Source organism: Anser anser (assembly GCF_964211835.1).
Source record: "Anser anser genome assembly, chromosome: 3".
Taxonomy (NCBI): domain Eukaryota; kingdom Metazoa; phylum Chordata; class Aves; order Anseriformes; family Anatidae; genus Anser; species Anser anser.
In genome coordinates, this window is record NC_139722.1 from 31,448,638 (window position 1) to 31,472,024 (window position 23,387).

Below are 23,387 nucleotides of genomic sequence, written 5' to 3' on the forward strand. Positions count from 1 at the left end.
ATAAGGGTGTTTTTTACCCAGGTTACTGCCTATAAAAGAATATGGTGTTTAGGAAAAGCCAGCATTTGGATACCTGCTGACAGCAGAAGTATAACATGCCCAAAATTCAATGGAAGCTGCTGTTGGAGGTGGAGGGTTAAAGAGTAAGGTAGCAGACAGGAATCTGAACATGCGGTTTGTAAAGATGGGTGGACAGTACGAGAACTGGGGAGGCTTGGAAATCCTACTGAGGTTTGGGCAGCCCATGCAGTGTGACAGAGAGAGGAGGAAGCATTGACCGGCATGAACCACACTGCAGAGCCGTGGAAGGTCCAGAAGCGCTAGGCACAAGCCTAGAGGCTTAGGTTCACTGGATACAAAGCTTATCTGGCAGGGTGGAAACCCGCATTGTTCTTTCAACTCTGCTATAAACTAGTAAGTCCTCTGGCTATACCCTAAATGTAAATTATGACCCACCATTTGTGAAACACTTCTGAATTATACATACAAAATGTGTCCAATAATACCTACATATATCATATAAACTGAGGTAAGGACGTTTCATCCTGTCACTGTACCAATACCACTATGCCAAAACCAACTTGGAAAATGACCTATTGTTTCGGTTTGAGTCATCTGAAAAGAATGTCATAGAGAAATTGATTTTAGTTATAATTGTTAAGGTAAGATGATACATTTCAGGGTAGGTAAGACAAAGGAAAATGTCATTTAATACTCAAAAAATGATTTAGTTGAAAATAATCCAAGATGTTGAAAATAGTATTCTCATCTGCATTTAGGTTATCTGACATTTAAGAATCAAACCCAAGCTATTTTCTAAGCTTCCTCTTCAAAATGAACAGAGACAAAAGCACCTCCAGAGAGCAAGTCAGCCCAGCCAGCCTGAACCTCTAATAAAGGGTCACTCATACTCAAAAGCCTCTCATAGACAGCTATGGTACCAAATTTTATGCAGCTAGATATCCAACCTCTATTGTTAATGTTAAGAAAACATTCACCACATCCTAAATACTTAAACAACACATATCTGCTGGTCTGCATACACATCAACATTGTGCTCAACCTAACATTGTTAAATATATTTAAATGGTCCAAGCTCTTTTTTCCCTTCTAAACCACAGGATGGGATACATCTTTTCTAAACATTAGCAATTTAGAGGTTAAATAGTTGAAGAGAAACAAGGGACAAAAAATGGGGAGGGGGAAGAAAAGGGGCTGGCAGTATTTTCTGCAAATAAAACATTAGAAATTAAATCTTACTAAATCTCAGCAAATATGAAAAAAAAAAAAAAAAGAGTAGCTAAGCAGCTGAGGGAGCATGGCTAAATTCCACTGATTAGGAATGACACACCGTTGTTTGAGATTTGCTTCCTTTGGGCCACCTGCCAGGATAACTGACTTAGAACAATTTAAATCACAAATGAGTTTGGTAATTACTTGGATTGGCTACTGTAATGTGAAGGAAACATAAAGTTAACTGACAGAACAATTGGAGTGGAAGAGGGAATACGTTTGATTTAGAAATGAAAGACAAAATGTCGCTCCAGTTGCTTTTCTGTTTTGCTGAACAGATGAGTATTAAACTACAGAAACAAAATTAAAACTTTTTCCTTTCATGTGCCAGTCAGGTTTTCTAAGGAAAAGCAATGACAGACTAAAACAGTATTTTTGAAAGTGAGATAAGAATCTCCCAACATGAGTTTGCCTGTTTTTTTATTGTCTAGCTATCTTGTTTTCAGTGATTTAATATCTTCCCTCTGAAACTGTAAATGCTTACAGGCTTGAAAAAAATTCTGACCTGTTTATTAACAATACACTTCAATTACATTCCAACAGTTGTTTAATAATGAAAATAACACTGAAATAACGTGGTTTGTGCCAGAGGATGCTACAGCATTTTGTAAACAGTACAGAAGAATTGATTTCTCCCACAAACAGGGTCACTGATGATAGTTTAATGGTGCTCCATTGTGTAACCCCTCAAAAAACTACGCACACGAAGACACAAAACATGAAGAGGATCTCTTATGTAGTTGCTACCGTGTAACAATACAGAAAGGAACTGAAGTTCTTCTCCATGTCCTGCAAAATGTCAAAACCTTTCCAACTCTGAGGAAGAAGCCCAGCCCCTCTTGACTTCTGCCAGTCTTCTACTAGCAAGAGTGAAAGGGTACAAAGGGTAAAGGAGAAAGAAAGGAACTGAAGTGAATGTTAAAAAGGAAAATTTGAAATAGGAAGGAAAAAGACGAGAAAAACACCTGAACAGCAACCATAAAATCCTCAGACTTTGAAAATGTTTGGCAATGAAACTGATGAGAAACTGGCAAATACTAAAAATGTGAGAAAATTTCAAAATCTGAAAGAAATACAAAAATATTCACAAGAAAGTCTCTTTAGAGCAATTATAAAAGCTCTTCTTTTTTTGTTTCCAAAATTTCTAGTTTTCTAAGTTTGAAAATGATGAGGTGCGGAATTATTTAATTGGCAGGTTTTATTTTTTTCCTGGAAATGTAAGGCCAGAGTCCTAAAAGCAGAAGCTCAAATACACCTACTACATATACTTAGTGCAGAAGGAAGAGAAAATACACTTTATTCTGCACTGAAAATAAATACAAACACAACTTGGACCAGAGCTCGCTGAGGTTCAAAAATCCAATCTTGTGTTCTTACTGAGCAGAAAATCCTCATCGTTCCAATTTTCTGCACAGAAGTAATGTTTTGCCTGTTTCCAAAGAAAAACAGCTTGCCATTCCAGCCATATACTGCTTGTAGTCTTCAGCAGGAGGAGGCTAAACATGGTTAATATTCAGGGCTCTTTATAACTTTAAGGGAACTATAGATGAGAAGTAGATTACTGCTTAGGGCTTTATACATAACTTTACTATCAATAACGCATTTTCATTCTCCATTTTGCATTGGCTACAAGTTTTCCTTTCCATGCTTTTGTTCTATGTTCATTTTTCCTAAATAAGTGCATTTTGTAACAACAGGTACAAATGTAATGGTCTCTAGAGTGATAAACAGAAAAATCATTGTATTTAATCTGCAGTAAGTGTCTCTGTCTCACTACAGGGTTAGTGATAATTAACCTTGTGTGTCAGCTCCTGTTTGTATGGACTGCTGATTTTGTAAATTCATGCTCACATTGAGAGGATTAAAAGCATAGTTTAGCAGATTACCTTGCGTTATCGGAGTGGACAATTACTTTGGTCTGATTCAGTTATAATTCTTACTCCTGTTACAGGTATACAAAATATCAGTGCAAGAACACAGAGCTAAAAAACCTTATTTGAGTATATCCAACACTTTCAAACACAAGCAACAAAATTAAATTTTTGCAGGTTGGGGATATGGGAAGCTGAAGGTGCTGTATTCTACCCTAGTGAACATATGCCCATATAACCTCCCTTTTGTATCACTTATAGGCAGCTGTGGGCACAGCACTCATGCAAAGATTCAATCTACAGCATACGTGATCTCATGAATTAATGCATCTAGCACACAATAATGCAGACCATAGAAGAAAATAGCAGAAAAGTAAGACTGTTACTTGGCTGACGGCTGCTGCATGTTTAAAGACACAAGAGTTAATTCAGAGAACATACCCCTGAGCCATGAAATACCCTTACAGATATATCCCTATCAATAATTCCCTAAGCCCTGTATGAGGATATCCCTACAAATGCATGGGTAAATCACTTATGTACGACAGCAGAAGCTCAGCAGATTCCAGGAAAGTATCCCTACGGTACCAGTGGCAAGAGAGAAGCTTGCAAAAGCAATTGCTTATAGATCTCTGAGCCTCGTGAGCTTTGTCAATGCAGTCAGATTGAATTTTGGTATATGAAAGTTTTCTTCAAATCACTGATCCTTTTATCCCCCACAGAAGGATTAAGAGCAAAGGGAAGTTAGATCGACCTCGTGTAACTTTATCCCACGCCAGTAAAACATCAGTGTTTCTAAGCTGAGATAAATGCTGTACTTCACATCAGTACAGCTGCATTCACTATGCAAACCAGAAAGGGCCAAGGCAGAGGCCCCAGCAGCATCGCACCTCCATCCACGACAAATGGTCTGCACAGTTACAACTCAGGTCACCTGGCACTGTCCTAGGCAATGCCCAGGAACAGTTTGGGGAACACAGGAAAGGGACCATTTTCAACATGCAACCTGAGAGCATGCAGCCTGCTTTTAGACACAAGGGGTGGGTGTTAAGAGATTATAGCAGTATGGAGACAAACCATGCCAGGCCACTTGACCAAGGGGGCCAAAGAAAAGTCATTTTATTTGCTAGGCAGGGCAGGCAGCTATCTTTCTTCCATACTCTGCCTTCACATTACTTGCAGTAGAAATAGACACTAGCCAAAAAAAGAAAAAAAAAAATCTCAAACTTGGTCCAAAGTTCAAAACCTTCTAACATACAGTCTCAGCACTTGACTGTTTTAGAGGCTATACCAATCCAAGGAAAGAGTAAGCAATCTACTGACAGCTAATGCATTCAAGCTTTTTCCACCTCAGTGGTAAAAGTTGACAGCTGCAGTCCAAGAACAGGAGTTCAGTTCCAGCTTTTTGTCACAAACCACCCCAATTGCCTGTTTGGGCTTTTACTCAGCCTATTTAAAAACAAAGACTAGAAGAATTTGAACAAAGGTTTAGAGTTTATTCCATCACCAAAGCCAAAAACAGTCACAGGATTTGTGTTTTTGGATTTCTCTGCATGATGATGCACATCCACCTGGTACAGGTAGAGGTTAAAGACTTACTATTTACCTTAAGAATTAGCATTTGCACTGAATAATATTTGTACCTGATAGTTAGCTGCAGCAACAGTAACTTGAGACACTGCAGTAGTAAATAGTCGTTTAGACGTGTTCAATACTTACTGGTGGTCCCCGGGGTCCTGTTGGACCTGCTTCTCCCTCTGGCCCTTGTTCACCCTGTTTTGGGAATAGGAATGATGCAACAAATTTGAAAAGTGATTCTTCACACAATGCAAAACTTTTCATTTTTCTAAGTTTTGAGTAAGATTAATGTTCTTACCGGTTTACCAGAATTTCCCATCAAACCTGGTACCCCAGGGGGACCTCTATTACCCTGTTGGACAAATGATGAAAAATATCAGCCAGGCCAATGGCTTACTGTTCCATTATAAAATGAGAAATAAGAAAATCAGTAAGGTCTAAAAATCAGTCTTTACTCATTTTTAACTTTGACCTTTATTTCGGTTTTAGTTCAACTTTTACCTAGTTCCTTCTGTATAATTTTTCAAAAGTCAGATTCCAGTTATTTTGTTGTGTATGTACTAACAAAGACCAAATAGACCTGATTGCTGCTCTCAGCTCACAAACGGGTAATATCACCCCATATAATTTCAGTTGAAATTCAGGTCTTAGTCTTGGTCAGTCTAAAGTAATTGAAAAAGAAAACTAGATTTTTTGGCATGACACATTCCACAGTCTCAGTCATATGATTTTTAAAAGCAAAATTGGAATCGGTGCTGCAATTTATTGATACATAGAGATGAAAATCTCCATGATTCTGTAAGCTTATTGCAACTGTGGATATTCTTCTTCTTAAGAGATTCCTCTTTTCAAACTGTTTTGAGGTACCCATGTCACATGCATCCTGTAGCAACGATCTCCACAGATTCAAAAGCATACAGCCTTTTTACGTATTGTTTAGCACCCAGAACCACCACAAAAAGACCGTACAGTAAAATAATCATTAAAAAAGCACATGACCACAGCTGACAAAAGAATATATTTGATTCTTTCAGCCAAAGGCTTGTCACTTATCACAATGGAAAATTAACATAATTTCACTGAATACTTTAGAACTTGATAAGCACAAATACAGTTTTATAAGAAAGCAAATACTCAAGATGATTTACCTTTGGACCAGGAATGCCTTTCACACCTGGAGAGCCTGGTAAACCCTGAAGAAAATAGCATGTTCAGTGTTTATTTGCTGTTAAGAGGATTGGAAACAGTGTTAAATTCTCTTTCTCACATTAAAGTACTTCTAGTCCTTCTACTTTGTATTGAAGCACTTTTATTCAATTGGCCAAGCTTGAATTCTTCTTATAAAGTAACAGCGAGTATTATTTCTACTTTATAATCGGCAAAAATAGTGTGGGGTAGGAGGAGTCAATGGCCACAAAAATTGAGCACAAAATTGAGCAATGGCCACAAAATTGAGCACAGGAAGTTCCGCACCAACTTGAGAAAGAACTTCTTCATGGTGAGGGTGACGGAGCACTGGAACAGGCTGCCCAGGGAGGTTGTGGAGTCTCCTTCTCTGGAGATATTCAATGCCCTTCTGGACACCTACCTGGGCAGCCTGCTCTAAAGAACCTGCTTTGGCAGGCGGGTTGGACCCCATGATCTTTCAAGGTCCCTTCCAACCCCTACAGTTCTGTGATTCTGTGAGTCGTGACTTTTTCTGGCTTAGACTAGAAATAGAACCTCAGCCTCAATGTCCCGATACTGGAGGCAGAGAGTTTAACAGATAAATTTTGTATACATTTCATCCCCTCCTCACTTGTATGCAACAGCTCATAGCAAATATGCTTTTACCAGACTTTCTTCGAAGCCTAAGAGCTTACTTCGTATCACAAATCTATTTCCAATTCTGTTTTAATGCAGCAATTACTCCCATATCATAGTTTCAAAAAAGTTTCTATTTAGCTTTTGACAACTGGCACAGCTTTCAAACATGATGAGTTAACATAAGAGGAGTACCTTCAAAAATGGTTGAAAACCTACTACTGATTCCCTATAACCACACTACAGGGATGTACAATGGAAAACAGTTTTTCAGAAAAAAACACACGTGTGGTACATTCCAGATGTTCTGGGCCAGCAGAATATCAAAAGGAGATGCTTGTTCTTCTAGGCTTTGCTAGACCAGCAGGCTGGCTCTTCCAGGTCACCCTGGGAACCTGTGTGCCCCTAGTCATTAACAACCAGTTCTAACTGTGGGGTCACACCACAACATCCACAGGGTCTCAGATACGAGAAACCATGCGAGAATTCCACACTGGCCACAGACTTCTGTAAGACTGAATTCCTCACTAGAGTATTCAAACTTGTGCAGAGCAGTTTTGCATACATACAGCAGAATTTCCCCTTGCACTAGATTCTTCCTTGGCCTTTTGGTTAGTTTTTCACTTCAGTTACTCCAGCATCAGTGCCAAACTAGCCTATATCTGGCCTTTCTATGGTTTGAACTGAACCTAACTTTCAAAAGAAGAACACCAGATACTTACTGGCAGTCCCTGAGGCCCTGCATCACCGGGAGCACCGGGTTTTCCTGGTTCACCCTGAAAAACATTTTAACTTGTAACTTATGCAAGACAAACATAAGGGAAAACTTTAATTCTGGAAGACAGAGATGAAGTACTTTTGGAACTGGAGGACGGGAAAGTTCATTTAATTATCCTAATAATGTGCATAAAGCCATGGGCAGCAGCACAATGAAAAGCCCCAAATGAGTGAACAAATCTAGGGCATTACCAAAGCTACATAAATTAAAAGCATGCCAGCTGTGCCTTACCTTTGCTCCAGGCATTCCAGGGATACCTTCCCGGCCATCAACTCCTGGTAAGCCCTTGAAAGAAAATGTTGGAGATATTTCTCCTAAGCACTCTGCTATATAAATCAGTGTAATGCCAAAGCAAATGAACAAATAACGTATACATACAGACTCTCCTTTAGGCCCAGGGAGACCATTTATTCCTCTTGTTCCTTGAGGACCCTAACAATAATAAAGTTAAGAAATGAAAATAAACACATTGAAATAACAGATGCAAAAACCATCAATCCATACTTAGTCAGATATGCATTAATTTGTTTACTTACAGCATATAAACATACAGTGTAATTGGTACTATCAGTGTTTGCAAGTAAACATGATTTGAAATTTGTGCTTACCCTTTCTCCCTTCGGACCTGCTTCTCCCAGTGGACCTCTCTGTCCTTGATCCCCCTACAAAAAAAAAAAAGAAAAAAAAAAAAGAAAGATACACAAGATTCTTTCAGCAAAAAGACCAGAGTAACCTTACTTGTATTTCTCAGATAAGACCTTTAGTAAATCAACAACAGTACAATTCATTCTAGTGCACAGAATCTTTTTATGGACTCTTTGGTCCTGTAGCTATCTGAATTCAGGGCTTAGCTGGTCTTTGGAAGCTGCACAAAGATCCCTCATCCCTTCAGTAGTGTTTACCTACAGCATCTTGTGTGTGTGAATGGCTGTTTCTGAGACTGAATTTGCTTTGTGCCCTTGCTATGTACACTCAAGTCTTCATTTAGGCACAGGCTAAAAAAACTGAGCCCACACTTGCCTTTTGCATCTACTGAGTAATTACTGAGTAATTTCTTTTGCTCTTTTCATATTACAAAAAGAACTTGATATAAGGAGTTGACTGTAGTGTATTTTCCTGTACTGTATTTATTAATAAAACACTTTAAAAGGAAGAAAAATACTTAACTCATGCTGACATTGGATGTAATTTTAGAGTTTAGTCCTTGGTTTTAGCGTCTAGTCCCTGATTCCCACAGGATCAAAAACAGAGGGGCAGAAAAGTATACAACCGACCTGCACTACCTTCTTCCCTAGAACTGCCAAAAACACTGCTGGTTCATCCCACATACTAGAGCATATATTCATATGGTTACCTATGGAAAGGACAAACCAGACCCTGGTTTGATGGAATGTTTGCTGTGCAGGAAAAACTTAAGAGTTATGGGAATGCTAATTTTCTATTGCATTACAAAAAGGATCCACACTAACTTTCAGTTCATAAGGGCAGTCTGAAGAATCAGGTGCTCAAAACAAATATTGATGGATGTACAGCAACGATTTCACTAATAACAGTAATTACAACAATACCTAATATCTCTCAAATATTCTTCCCAGTAATGCAAACTGAAAATGAAAGGTGGCTTGTATCAGGAGAAGGCTTAGCCTTAAGTGAAAAAAACAGCATTGTAGCATGTCCCTATTACTTCCCAGCATGTGATTATGTGGACAGTGTATTAGGTGACAGAATAGGAAGCTTAGTATATTTTAGTCTACGTGTACATTCACACTTGGTTAAAGCAAACATCTTAAACTCATACTATATTTTAAAACGTAGTTTCTTAAAACTTCAGCTCACAGACGTGTTTTAAAAACTCAGCTAAAGCCCAGCCACCCCCTAGAAATCCAGGATTGACTAAGCAACGGTTGTTGCATTCACTTCTTTAACCCATGAATTTATTGGCTATTCCAAGCATAACTTCCAGCCAGACTGGAGTGGGGAGGGAGGGGAAGCACACAAATTACCTGTACAGGTTTTGTTCTAATGAACGAATTATTTTCCAGAAGAAAAAGAAAAGTAGCTGAAGAATTCCGGGCCACCCTAATGCACAGTAGCACTCAGAATAAAGAGGTTACAATGCTGAAAGGCTAAAAAGAGTTCAACTGCACAATAATTCCTTGGGGACAGTAAGTGATTTTGGACACGGTGTCATCGTGATGACATTTATTCACCTGTGAGGAACCAGTTTAATTGGTTTAATCAGAAGCTTTTCTGATTTACAGCCACAAAGTTTCAGATTGAGCATATAACCGGGTAGACCTTGGGAAGTGTTTTGCTAACACACGTTCTACTTACAGGTGCTCCAGGAAGACCCTGGGGACCAGGCTCTCCATCAAGGCCACGAGCTCCCTAGAAAACAAGCCGATAACATAAAACTTTAAAATGAAGCACTGAGGCACTAACAATCTATACTCCTTCCTAGCTTGCTGGGAGCTGCAGCTTCTCTACAGCAGAGAGTGTTTTTTTTTGTTTGTTTTGTTTGTTTGTTTTCATAGCACTAAGTTATAACAGAATAGTAAAAAAAAATGAATTTTAGTGAAGATTCTTTTAATATATCTTGTTTTTTTGTGAAGTTATAAAAAACGTGTTATTAACCATGGAAAAATGTCATTCATCTACCAATTTGATCTCTAAAAAAAATGAGAGAGCAAGGAGGTAGACATTTTCAAGTGATTTCAGAAAATGTCTGTGCTGTCCTTAACAATACTATTTCCATCACCACATACTAGAATACCAACAAAATGTGAATAGAACTTTTAAACTGCAGTACAGCTATTTTATCACATATGTTTCAAGCACACAGTAGAATTGCTACTCAATCATTTTTAATTGACAGGAAAAAAAAATCAGAAGGATGTACAGAGAACAAGAAACTCTTTGTAAACAGATATAGTAAATATTTCAAATAGATAAACCAGAACAAAAATTTAAGCAAAGTAAGTCAGTAATAGTTCAGTAAACATGTCTGTGAGGTTAGAAATGATCACCAGTGAGAAGATTCATAATCGGGACTAACTTGATGTTGTTCCTGAAAATAGCAGGTCACAGAATAAAGTTTCCGTGACTTCACTTCTGGAGAAGGAGACAATGACACGATTCCTACATATTTTTCCTTCCAGACATTTTGACCATTCAGAGTTAGTAAGATCATAAGAGCAGAAATGTAATAGTCAGTTTAGAATTAACAGTTTGATGAACAGCAGGAAAATGACCCAGCAAAGTCAAAGCCCATATAAACATGAATCCCACTGGCAGCAATTTAAGACACCAAAGATGCAAGAGAGAGAGAAAATGGAGGTGGAACAAATTCTCAATAAAAAATCCTGACAAAAACTGGGACAAGGGAAGGAAAAGCCTTCAGCGAGATGCAAATCACAGGACCGACTACTTAATAAATGTTAGCTTTAATTAAAAGGTTATAGTTCACAGCTGCTATGACTTGCTATCTTGCCAGCTACGTATTTGCACACATGCCAAACCACTATAAATCCAAGGATTAGAGGGAATGGTGAGTATGTGTGAAGAGTATGTGTACTTCATTTATCAGAAAGACTACGGAGCATTTCTTCCTAAGCAAAAGTATAGTAGCTATGGAAAAACAGGTGACAGGGGAAAGAATATGCAGAAAAAAAAAAAAAAAAAGAAAAAGAAAAAAAAGGCCGGGGGGGGAAGCAAAAGATAAATTTAAGTAAGGTTAAAAACATTCAAAGGTGTACATTTTTGTATCCAGTCCATTTAATGAAAGGAAAAGTTAATACTCACTTTGGTACCTTTAGGTCCCATTATACCAGTTATACCTCTAATACCTAGAATGCCCTGAAAATGAAAAATATATTCAAATCATGATTAAATCTTTTCATCAGAACTGTCCTAGTTTTCAAACAGAAGACTCCTTATAGTCCTACTTGCTTTCTTTGTGTTTATTTTACTACTTTCTTAGTACAAAAGGAAAAATCCATCTGTTTCTTTATTTGAATATTTAATTTATATGGTAATTTGACATTTCACTAATTTAAGACTTTTAAAAAGACTAAGTAAACAATCAAGCTAAATGCTACAACCACAAATATGCTTGAACGACTGAAATTACCAAAGAGTTGAAGCACAGTTCTGCAGTCTGTGCAAGAAGAATGCATGAAGACCAGGTTTGCAAAAGAGCTGAGTTGTCTGAAGTAGGATATAGGACAGACGCAGAGAAATGCACCAGCAGACTTTATAGGACAACAGAAGTAGATAAAATTGGGCAAGATTTTCAAAAAAATAAGTGCTCAACTTATATGCCCACCAGAGACTGTACTGCATAGACATTGTAGTGCAGCAAGATGCATCATACCTATTACCACTTCTCTTCAAAATACAGTCAGGTGGGAAAGTTAGTTTCAATTTTGGGAAAGGTGTTATCTTATGTAAGTCCTCTTATCCATCATGCAAAAGTGGTAGATGGTAGGTGCTGCTGCAGAGATCAGATTCCTAATTCTTTCTGTGCATCAGAACCTTACATTCATTTATGTAAGAAACGTGCAGGAAAATATATAAAGAGAGCTCTGTCGACAGCCTCTCAATCTGTCTCTCTAAGGTGTGGTCTATCCTCTTTTCTAAAGGGTATCTATCTCACATCACCTTCTGCATACTACAAATCCCATATTTTAAGAGGAAACAATGATTTAAAGCTTGTTTGTAAGGTCATCAACTGGCTATGCAGTAAAGTGAAATGAAAGGAAAGTCATTCTCTAAATGTTTTATATCCCTGTTGAGTTATTTCAGTGATAAAAGAAACTTAAACTGAGTTTGGTCCCCATAGGCCCTTCAGAAAGTAGAATAAGCATCTTAGGCAAGTGCCTTCTCTGCACCAAGGCCCCAGGGATACTTTTTTCAGCATCAGACATGAGAAGGATTACTTCATCCTTCTCTAGTCCTAATGCAGTTTTTTGTTTTCTTATGTTTATAGAGAATTCAGTTATTTAGGATTTGGATGTCATGTACATCAAGGTAAGCTCCCCCAAAATGTCACACCTAGACATCAGTGAAATTAAAGAAATAATTCCACACCTAGGAAGGAATTATAAGAATCCATCAGAAAATAAACTATATAAATTAAATCTGTTATGCCTGAGCTCTACAACTTTTTCTCTGACTTAGAATAACCCCCTTACTTCTGTTATATATTGCTTACTGAGCTGCAGGATCCCTAGTAATAGGTCCTCATGAGGAAAGAAGCTGAAAAGGTATGTGTCAGAACAAACAAGCCAGGAAAAGTACAAGAAAATAATTCCAAAATCATAGATATGATTAAAGGCTACTTCCCTGACATGCAAAAAGGCAGAAACCTGAACACGTCTGTTCTTCCAGGGCAGACACTCCGTCCCCAAGTCTTAGCAAAGTCTAAGTTTCACAGTTAAACATTTTAAACAAAAACACTAGCTTTGCAAGGCTGAAATTATGGAAAGCCAGGGAAAAAAAAAAAAAAAACACTATTTGCACAGTCCAAACATTACAAAATGTAGGACATGAAATACTTTTAAAAGCAAGCCATGCAACAATGCTTTGTTTTGTTTTTACAAATACGTCTATTCTCACTTATAAGCAATATGGCAGAATAAAAAGAAAGGTGTGTGGAGCTTTTATAATAACTCCTACAATAAGGAAGAAATAGATAATAGACAACATAATAAAGCAAATGTGTAACACTATTTAAGAGGAAATACTTTACTGGTGGGCCTTGAGCTCCAACTTCACCAACGGGTCCTTGATCCCCTTCTTCACCCTGAGAAAGCAAAAGGAGTGCATTTGTAGCTTCTCAGTACCATGGATATGCCCTCTCATCACAGATACATTCACTAATTACTGTTTTCTGTCAACAAGCCCTGATTGAAGAAAATCCAGATGAAGACTAGTAACTCAGAATACAGGCAGATACTAGTTCAGGTTCACATTCTATTTGACTACTAGCCAAAGAGATAATTTCAAATAAACCCCAGTATAAAGAAAAGTAATGATATTTTCCTCTCTATCTTTGTTCATTTTCTTCCTCAATGTTAATCTCTTTAGGTTTCCTTGCTCTATTAGATTAAAGTATAAAGAAGGGATGCTCATAAATGTTAAAGAAGGGATACTCATAAATGTAAAAGGACCAGATATGCCAGTAATTCTGCATCACAATACCACTTAGTGTTTCAAAATTTTTCGGAAATTAAAATGGTAAAATGCCTTATCAACTGGTTAACCCCCAGGCTGATTACATGATAACTTCTCTCATACAATAATAATGCACAGTAGCACAACACTATGAAATGCCAATTCAATTTGCATAAAGGGATTTTGGAGCATAAGACAACTGTTCAACATCAAGGGAAAAAATAAATTAACATTCTTTCAATATAGTAAGGAATAGAGAGCCATGTTGTTTTGTGTCCTTTGTTGTTTGTTTTTTTTAATGTTCTCCAATTTTTTTTTCAACCTGCATTGAAACATGCACCAGTGCAGCCCAAAATGTCTCAAATTTTCATACCAGATTTTCAATATTAAACAAGGTTAATCAAAATGAAACACCTTAAGAGAGTTCATATTTCAGTCTTCAAGCTGAATCAGACTTGGCCTTTTTATTACAGTTAGAATTTTTCTTTGTGTCTGATCTTACACTGTGTCCTTTCCCTCTCAAACATGTTTTGCCCTGTCATTCTTCCTGTCCCTGTTATGACTAAGTTGTGCCACAGAACAATTTATTTGGTAAATCCACAGAATTCTTCTGCATCTAAATGTTCAGAAGGTTTCCGATTAATAAACTTGACTTCAAGTTCCATAATAATTGATTTTGAGGATCAAAACAAAAAGCAAGAGCAGTATGGCAGCACTGACTTTTGTGTCATAACAAATACAAATTACAGGTGTAATAGAGATGTGCCTTTGGTTACTCTGCGGTATTATGAGATGTAATATCTCCTCATGCATGCTTTTAAAACAGATAATAGTTCTAACAAATCTAATGCTCTTTTTGAAAAGGCTAAACTAGTTAGACTGTAAAAAGCAGAAGCAGCTTTTCCTTTCATATATATTTTATTACCTTATAACCTTGTTTTCCTGGTTCACCACATTCTCCTTTTGAGCCTTTCTGTCCCTAAAATAAGTGCAGAAACCAAAATAAATAATTAGAATTGATTCCAAATTAAAATACAGAGTTCTGCAAACCAGACATAGGCTCCTCAGAACAATCTTGCTCTTCCCTCCACAATCCCCATTCACCAGTGCTTCATCATCCATCCATTTAATACCATATATTAAGCACCATCTTCAAATAAACCAGTTCCTGGATCTAACAAGACTATATTTCTAGACAGATTAGCATTTCTTCTTAGGTTATCACATAATAATCTCCTCAGGCCAACAGTATTCCCAGAAACTAGTGAGGAATACATAAAAAAAAAAAATCTTAGATAAAATTAGAGTGTTCCTTTCAATTTAGTATGTTATAAGTTACATGATGAGAAAAAAAAAAGAAGGAAAAAAGACTAAGGACTTGGTGGAATATTTGGACTCTCTGGAGTGATCACACTTCAAATGCTCTGAAAAGTGAATGAAGAAGTCCTTCAGATACTCTAATCCTTTCAGGAAATATAAATTTTACTCTGCAGATTACAACAGCTGTAAGAGATTTCAACAAGAGGTTGTTTTGGCAGTAAAGTGTAGAAAAAACTCTAAGCACACATACCAAAGCAATGTTTTTTGGAACTAGCAAATTACCTTTCTTTTAAGCTGGCTAGTACCCTCCCTAGTGCTTTGAGAAGGTATATCTGTAAGGAATGTTTGAACAGATTCTCTTACCTTCATTCCCATTAAGCCAGCATGTCCTGGGCGGCCAGGTGGACAAGCGTTGGGACACTGGAAAAGCACCCACATAATTAGTACCACATAGCTTGGATAAGGTTGCCTTAAGATGGTTAAAAAAAAAAAAAAAAAAAAAAGAGTGGACAAATCTTACCAGTGGGTCACCATCTTGCAGGCCAATTGTTCCCTAAATTAAATTAATCAAAATTAGTAAAAAGAAAAATGACCACACCTAACCCATCAGTCAATAGAGTCATTAGGCAAACCAGAAAATACTACTATCTGAAGCTTGAATGAGAATCATAATCAACCAAAAGATCTCTGATATGGGGAGCACCTAGATTGTAGGTTTTTATTGTAGGATTCTAGCTATCTACAAAATCCTGTCCTCTAAGTTAGATCAAATTTCTGGGAAAAAATAATAATAATAATATTTTTATTTTTTTCTTAAGCTACATAAAATATATTAAACCATATTTTGATTTTCAGTATTTAGGGAAGTATTCCTAGGTTAAATCAATTAACCAAACACTGTAGATTTTAAACGTTTCAAACAATATCTGTGGTCAGGATAGCTTTTCTTTTTCCAGCTTACTACCATTCAAGACAAAAAACCAACAGCTTTACAGTGAAAATAATCTTCCTACTACACACGTATCAGTAGATGAGTGAATGTCTCTCAGTTATATTGCAATAAACTGGAGATCTCTGTACAACCAGATGGACTCAGTGGGGGGAAAGCCATTCCTCATATTAAATCTAACAGCTGATGGAAGTGAACAGGAGTGCTTAGGAGGCACAACAGGGAGAAATACGACTTCACAGCAGCTGCTTGATTCTCTGAAGCCCAGTGGGACGGAACACTAGTTCAGACAGAAGCAGGGGTGCTTAAGTAACGAACTGCTCTCCTTTTATACAAAAGAACTTTAAAAAATAAAAATAAAAAAGTTGAGGGTATAGTAGGGTCCATAACGTCCTTAACTAGAGTAAGTTACCTGTTGCCTAAATACTCTTCTCCACTTAATCATTCACATTTTTTACAATGTCTCTTGCAACTCTCTGGTAACTTTTATGAACAAAAGAAACATGACTTGGATAAAGTCTATGGATACGGGGTCTGTCCAACAGAGGAAGAGTACAGCTTTTAAAGAGACATTAGTATGACTCAAACACATTTCCCAGTGTTTGTATTTCACAGCACACAGCGTACAATGTGCTTGCCAGATGCTCAGGTTTTCTCTCTCTGAGCAGGTAAATAGCCACAACATGAAAGAGTAACAAACATCCCTTCTCTCAAGAGGCTTGGAGAGGACAACCACTCTCCTAGGGAGGTAAAGCACCAGTGTAGCTTTCTCATATCCCTTGCAAGTAACAGGCAAGAGACAAAATAAGTAGCACCTGGGGGCATGTATTTCTCAAGCTCTTGAGCCAAACATAATTCTTTTCTCCTCCTTGCAGAGAATAGTCTACCTCTATTGAGTTGAGGTAGACCATCCTGTAGTTGGTATTGCATTGTGGAACTTAAGGAGAAGTATAATTCAGACATTAGCACATATTAAAGACAATCACTTACTCGAGGGCCTGGTGGACCTGGTGGTCCTGGTGGCCCCCTTTTTCCTGGATCTCCCTAAAAAAAAAAAAAAAAAAAAAAAAAAAAAAAAAAAAAGTAAAATAGTTATGTTGATTCATAGTGATAATGACAACCAGTAGTTACATATTCATACCAAATAACAGAGAGAGATGAAGTAGCTACAGACGGACAGGCTACGTAGCCAACTGAAACCTAAACCCATAACCCAGCTCCCATAGCAGAATGGAAATTTTATTTTTTTTGCTAGCAGAATTGGACCCATGTTGTACAATGGGAGACAAAAATAAAACAAAATAAAATAACTTTCAACTGTTTTAGAAATCTGAAGTATCTGACCACAAGATCATCTACTTATACCTTTCTCTCATAACAGCTGGTTAAGATCTGAATTAAAAAACCATAGTAACTGACAAAAGTGCCTAAAGCAAAAAGCAAAAAAAAAAAAAACAAACACACATTTTCAGAGTCCAAGATGAATTTACAAAGTTAGAATCTTCTCCCATTCGAGAAATTTTGACATCTAACACTTTCAGACGTAAAGACAAAACACAGAAGCTCTGCTAATTATTTTTTCTGATTGCCTTTAACTAAAAAAAATAAATCTAATCTTCTGACTGAGACCACCTTTTAACTTAATACTGTCATTTCCTTATTGTTTATTATGTTATTAAATCAAAAATGAAACGAGAAAATTAATGTAGAAAAATATTCACTGATTCTCACCATGCCTGAGTTATAGAGCCATAGGCTAAAAACACTAAAAAGGAGTATTTATTTTCCACATAACGTATAATTACTTTGTGGGACTCATTATCACTCATTATCTGTTGTGGAGGCCCTGGATACAAATAGATTCAAAAAGGGACTAGACAAATTAATGGGGGATAGGCTCATATATAGCTTTTGAACCAAGCTGTACAGATGCAATTTCTGCTACAGGCAGTCTCGGAACTGCCAACTACCAGACTGTGGGGCAGTGTGACAAAACAAAAACTAAAATTAAAAAAAAAAAAAAGACAAACTGGCTTAATTGGCTTTTTTTTATATGAATGAATGCAACATAGAGAGAGGTTTGCATTAAAAAGTAGGCTTCATTAAACAAATTTTTACAGCTACTTCAGATTTCAATTATAAAATTAACAATTGGTTTAAATTTTAGTTTCAGTGGTAAAGCATGGAGTCAAAATATAACACTGTGCTGAAGCTAAATGTACAGTTCAGCATTAAGATCAGCAGATGGAGTCACACTTAATAATGAGACTAAGAAGGAATACTGAATCTCCGTGTTCACTGCCATGCAAATGGAAAACAGAAATAGCACGTGATGGGTTACTGTAATGTACATGTGAGAAGACTACATGTAAAGCTACAGTTCTACATGTAATAATAACGTTTACATGTCCTAGATTTATGGCAGGTTTGCTTTTTGATTTTAGCTTTCTTTCAATAGGAGGAACATTATATGAAACATTTAATTCAACTGTAATGATTGTCCCTAACTTTATGCAATTAATCACTCTATTTCTGATGAGCTTCACCAAACAGAATCTTTCCTCTACCTGTGATCACTGCAGAGACCAAAAAAAAAAAAAAAATAGTAAAAGTTTTCAAGTGCTGTTATAACCCAAGCCATGTTTAGATGGCACAGTAATTACCCACACTTTCTGTAAGTACATTCTAGCAATGGAACAGACCTACAACTTTTAGCAAACACGGCAATACTTACAGGTGGGCCAGAACGGCCTACTTCACCAGGAAGTCCTGCTGCACCAACTGGACCCTGTAACAACCAAGTTCAGGAGTAATTTTAGATGACACAATACCTATATAACAAGCATTCAAGGAGAGAGAACATAGCATTTTCTCAAACAACAAATTATGCCTTCAGACACCAGTGTTATTGTCCGATCTACCACAGACCTAAGCAACCTCATCAACAGCTGAAGACAGAATACATAATAGACATAGAACATCAGGATTAAAAGTCTCTTTTTTCATTGAATTACTTTTAATTAAACTGTATAGGAGATATAAACAGATGTATTAAACCGTATCTTTATGAATTGTAAAGATGATACTTACAGGTGGCCCGAGAAGCCCCTTGCCCTGTGAAATATGAAAAAAAGTCAGAAATGTGGAGAGGGTTTCACACCTAGCTGAGCTGTTTACCAAGAATAAAGTATTTGGGATAAAAATGCACAAAAGCCCTGATGTTTGATTCTGTATTAGAAAACTTGTTTAACCAACGTTAGACATCAACTTATTATTAGGTAATCAATATCAGAAGAAAAATTAAATTACTGATTAAGCTACCTTGGAGTAGCATTTCTTTGCACATATTTATAAGCCTAAACTTAAACAAAGGAATGAAGATATTAAAGCCTTTGGGTTTAACTAATTATCAAGCACCAAGATAAACACATCTACAGATACATTCTGGAGAAGAAAGTGTGACAGAAGCAGAAAGGCAAACACTGTATATAAAACTTCAGATACTTAGCATTTTTTGTTTCAGTTACTCGAAGTCCTAACTTGGACAATAAATTCCACTGGATGAGCTTGAAAAACTGTGATAATCATTTATAACTAATGAATGTTGCAGCCAAAGCTTCTGATTTTCTGTTTGCATCTAGCATTTTAGCAATGTAAGCAGTTTATTTTTGTGAGAAATGAGAGCTTCGGATAACCATCCAGTGACAGACTACTCTACTTGCAAAAGGCCACTGACTGAATTCAAAGCAAAGCATAATTACAGCTAAACACTCAATTAATCATGTAGCCAGTATGCGGCCTCAGAAGTGTGCTCACTATGTTTCTAGTAAATGAGGTCTCAGATCAAGCCAAAGACCTGTGAAGGTTAAACTGCCTCACCACTTTGCGTTTGTGGCAATAGCTTCTCAAAATGTCTCTGAGTCTGAGAATTGGAACCACCACACTCCAGCACTCCCACTCCTCCACACCTACCACCTCCTCTTTTATGTGTGGGTGTGGGGGGGTCATTAGTGCAAATTAAGTTTAAATATGAAGTTTAAATCTCACTAAAGGCAACCTAACTGGCATTGGCCATTCTGAAAAAGAGTTCACTAACTACTCCATTTCTTCAGCAGCTTAAAGCCATTCATCAAAATGAAAGCCCATATAAAAGGAATTTCCCTAAGAGTTATTTTGAGCATTAATCTTTCCATATGGATTCAGCATTTGCAAGCTAACAACCAAGGAGCCAGAAAATCAAACGCTAGGCTCCTTCCTAAAATCTGAGGTCTCCGAATTAACCTTAACCTTAATCATTACAAGGGCAATGACAGGTTCCAATACTATTATGAGGTGACCGAGTATATTCACCTTTTCTTTACCTTTAAATAACTAACAGTTTTTGACTCAGCACCACAAATATTCCTGCAAATTCACTTTTAAACACAATGCCCAGTTGCTTATTTAACAGAGGCAGACCAACTCCAAAGACAATCCCTACTGATGGTCACTGAAGCATGTCACCAGCCTCAGGTCAAAGGCTGCTAAACTTCCAACAACAATACAAAATTTCATCGGATTTCTTGTTTTTAAAGCATCAAAACATGGTCACCAAAGACCTGAATCAGGTCAGTGCTATTCTGAGTGGAATCAGCATTCACAAGCCTGGTCCAGTTTGTTGCTTTCCCATAGTAACATCTCTGCCTCTAAGTTGAAAAACTTAGCTTGACACTCTTTGTGCATATTTTATATACCCAATTTTTCTGAAGGCTCTTAAGTTATTCCATCTCACATTGGTCTGTTTATGATAAGATAAAATAATGCATATTTTCCCCCAAGTAATTTTTTAATAAGTCAAGCGGGTTTTTACTATGGTATTTTAACCTCTAATTCAGTAATTCAGTTTATAATTCCCCACTTTGTCTCTTATCTATTAGTTATTTTTATGTACACTTTTTTCCGTATCATCTGAGTAACAAATTTGAGAGAGTTAACCTGTCTCTTCTTTCCAGCTACTTATTTTTAAAAAATATTGCAAATGACACAGAAATAGTTTCCTCAACCATTCGACAGAAAAATAAAATAAAATAAAATAAAATAAAATAAAATAAAATAACAGAAAAACTCAAGCCTTTCAGTGTACCCAGAAACTACCTCAGTTTTGCTACTTCCTGTGACTAAATTTAGCTTATCTATTGAGTCTACAGATAGCTTAACCATTATAAAAGTATTACCTATTTAAATCAGGCTCCATATTTCCAGGCAAGAAATAGCAGCCATGAAAATCAAATGCAAATGTCCACATAGAATGACTCATCTTAAGTCTGAACACATCTATAAGGTAACCTATTCAGGAATAACATTGCAATTTCCTCTATGGACAAATACCAAAATGATTTTATAATATAAATTCAACAAAAGTTAATGGGGTAGGGTCAAAAATAAAGATAAGGTCCAAGATAAAGAATTTCATGAAAAGAAGAGGTATACTGGAATACAATGCTTCTTTTCTGTAATTCCAACAATTTCTCTAAAAGGAATCTAGTTTTTAATTAAGTTTTAATTATGTGCAGACCTATTACAATTCTACCTCTAATGTTGTTGCAGTACTCATTTTTCTTGAGGTTTTTCTGGTTTCCTGTATAAGCTAAGTTTCTACATACCAACTAGCATTTGCTTCTCTAAACCTGTAAAATTCCTAGAATTCACAATTCTTTACAGCCCCCAAAAATCGATGTTAAATCCATCTGCATGTCAACCTGCCCATTATTCTTTGCACGTGCTCTCTCATTTTTCATCTTGTTTGCATACAGAACAGTACAGAAAGTCATATACAGCATTTGCACTTGAGTGAAGCTATTTAAACATACCGTGAGGAGCTGAAACATGGATGACTGTACATGGACTAATTTATACAAATGAAATATGGGCTACCTTGTTTCTACAGCACTTTCACAAGGGGATGGAAACCAACAGTATCTAAGCTTCCAAAACTTGTGACCAGATCAAAGACACGCTTTTCTTTTCTCCAGCATACAAACCAAATGTGTCCTCTTTGGTAACATACACACATTTTGACACAATGACAAAAAGTTCCTCAACATGCTACTTCATTATCCTGTGAGTTCTTTGAAACCTCAGAAATAGTTTACTGATCAGAATCCTTCATACTGATAGTGAAGGTCTAAAAAGCCTCTTCATACAGTAAATGTATGGCTTACCGGAAGTCCACGAGCACCTGGAAGTCCTGGCTCACCCTTGAAAAAGTAGAGTTTTGCAGAGACATTAGCACAAAGTTTTGTATACAACATACAGCTCTCAACTTTTGGAGGGTATTATTTAGTGGACATGTTCTACAAGTATTATTCACTTAATGCTACAGTGGTTTTGGTGAGACATGACAGAAAGGAGACTTTCTCAATATTAAAAGGCTGCAGCATTTCATTAGTTGCACAAACAAAAACCCTGCTAAAATGCCTGTCCCATAATTTCACATATAATTTTTGTTCTTACCTTCTGTCCTTTTGGTCCTGTGGCTCCCTGTGATCCATCAGGGCCTGTGAATCCCTTTGGAAATAAGGGATAAAATGTTAACGTAAAGGCTACTTGAGCTTTTCTTAATCACAACAGAAAACATTCTAACCCATAGAATAATGAAGCTGAGTAACTGCAGCAGACTTACAATTCAAATGCCTATTTACATGTACAAATAGAACTGAGATTCAATATTCATTTACATTTAAACACTACCCAAGTTCAAAGTACTAGCTTCTGGTGACCAATATCTGTGCTTGTGATGTATGTCTTCCAAAAATTATTGTTAAATTTCAACTGAACTTAACACACGAACTCAAATGATCGTATTTTGTCCTGATGGAAGATTGATGAATTAAGTTCATTGATTATGTTAAAAACAACAACCATCCATGTTTTCCATTTCAAAAAGCATTGTTCATAATTACAAACTGGAAGAAGCATCAAGGGTCTCAAAAGGGTAAGCAGGTGTCTGAAATTACGCAAGGAAGACTGGTTTTATAGAAGTCTTTTTTCCACCCTTTCTATACACATGCACTTCACTAGGAATTAAAATGAATTGTCAGACTCTCTGTAAGCATGTATTAGTAAAACCAATTTATAGAGACACACATATTGAGATTCTGGATAACTTCACTAGACATTTCAGTTGACTTGTAATTTCAGAGAGGAGGCTCAGAGGAGACCTTATTGCTCTCTACAAACACCTGAAAGGAAGGTGTGGGGAGCTGGGGGTCGGCCTCTTCTCACAGGTAACTAGTGATAGCCCTAGAGGGAATGGCCTCAAGTTGTGCCAGTGGAGGTTTAGGTTGGAAATGAGGAGTCATTTCTTATCAGAAAGAGCAGTGAGGCACTGGAACAGGTTGCCTGTGGATGTGGTGGAGTCACCGTCCCTGAGGGTGTTTAAGGAAATGTTGGACGTGGTGCTTAGGGACATGGTTTAGTGGGTGACATTGGTGGTAGGGCGATGGTTGGACCAGATGATCTTGGAGGTCTTTCCCAACCTTAATGATTCTGTGATTCAGGAGGCAATGGCTTAATGAAAATCAGTCTTGACTACCCTAAAATAAAATATTGCTCATGGTTTTAATTGATGTGTCCTATTTAA

At 36.9% G+C, this 23,387-nt stretch overlaps 1 protein-coding gene across 2 annotated transcripts in view; it reads right to left on the bottom strand.

The window, feature by feature from the left end:
• COL9A1 (collagen type IX alpha 1 chain) overlaps positions 1 to 23,387 on the bottom strand; it is a 66,510-nt gene that overhangs the window by 18,184 nt on the left and 24,939 nt on the right. For both annotated transcript variants that reach the window (XM_083832487.1, XM_083832488.1), the window contains 18 exons: positions 22,259 to 22,312; positions 21,967 to 22,002; positions 18,857 to 18,880; positions 18,501 to 18,554; positions 16,757 to 16,810; positions 15,338 to 15,370; positions 15,181 to 15,237; positions 14,423 to 14,476; positions 13,073 to 13,126; positions 11,125 to 11,178; positions 9,658 to 9,711; positions 7,932 to 7,985; positions 7,702 to 7,755; positions 7,555 to 7,608; positions 7,268 to 7,321; positions 5,891 to 5,935; positions 5,041 to 5,094; positions 4,884 to 4,937 (listed from right to left, as the gene is read on the bottom strand). In XM_083832487.1, coding sequence (XP_083688613.1) covers positions 4,884 to 4,937; positions 5,041 to 5,094; positions 5,891 to 5,935; positions 7,268 to 7,321; positions 7,555 to 7,608; positions 7,702 to 7,755; positions 7,932 to 7,985; positions 9,658 to 9,711; positions 11,125 to 11,178; positions 13,073 to 13,126; positions 14,423 to 14,476; positions 15,181 to 15,237; positions 15,338 to 15,370; positions 16,757 to 16,810; positions 18,501 to 18,554; positions 18,857 to 18,880; positions 21,967 to 22,002; positions 22,259 to 22,312 — 897 coding nt within the window. The remainder of the gene's footprint in view (positions 1 to 4,883; positions 4,938 to 5,040; positions 5,095 to 5,890; positions 5,936 to 7,267; positions 7,322 to 7,554; positions 7,609 to 7,701; positions 7,756 to 7,931; positions 7,986 to 9,657; positions 9,712 to 11,124; positions 11,179 to 13,072; positions 13,127 to 14,422; positions 14,477 to 15,180; positions 15,238 to 15,337; positions 15,371 to 16,756; positions 16,811 to 18,500; positions 18,555 to 18,856; positions 18,881 to 21,966; positions 22,003 to 22,258; positions 22,313 to 23,387) is intronic.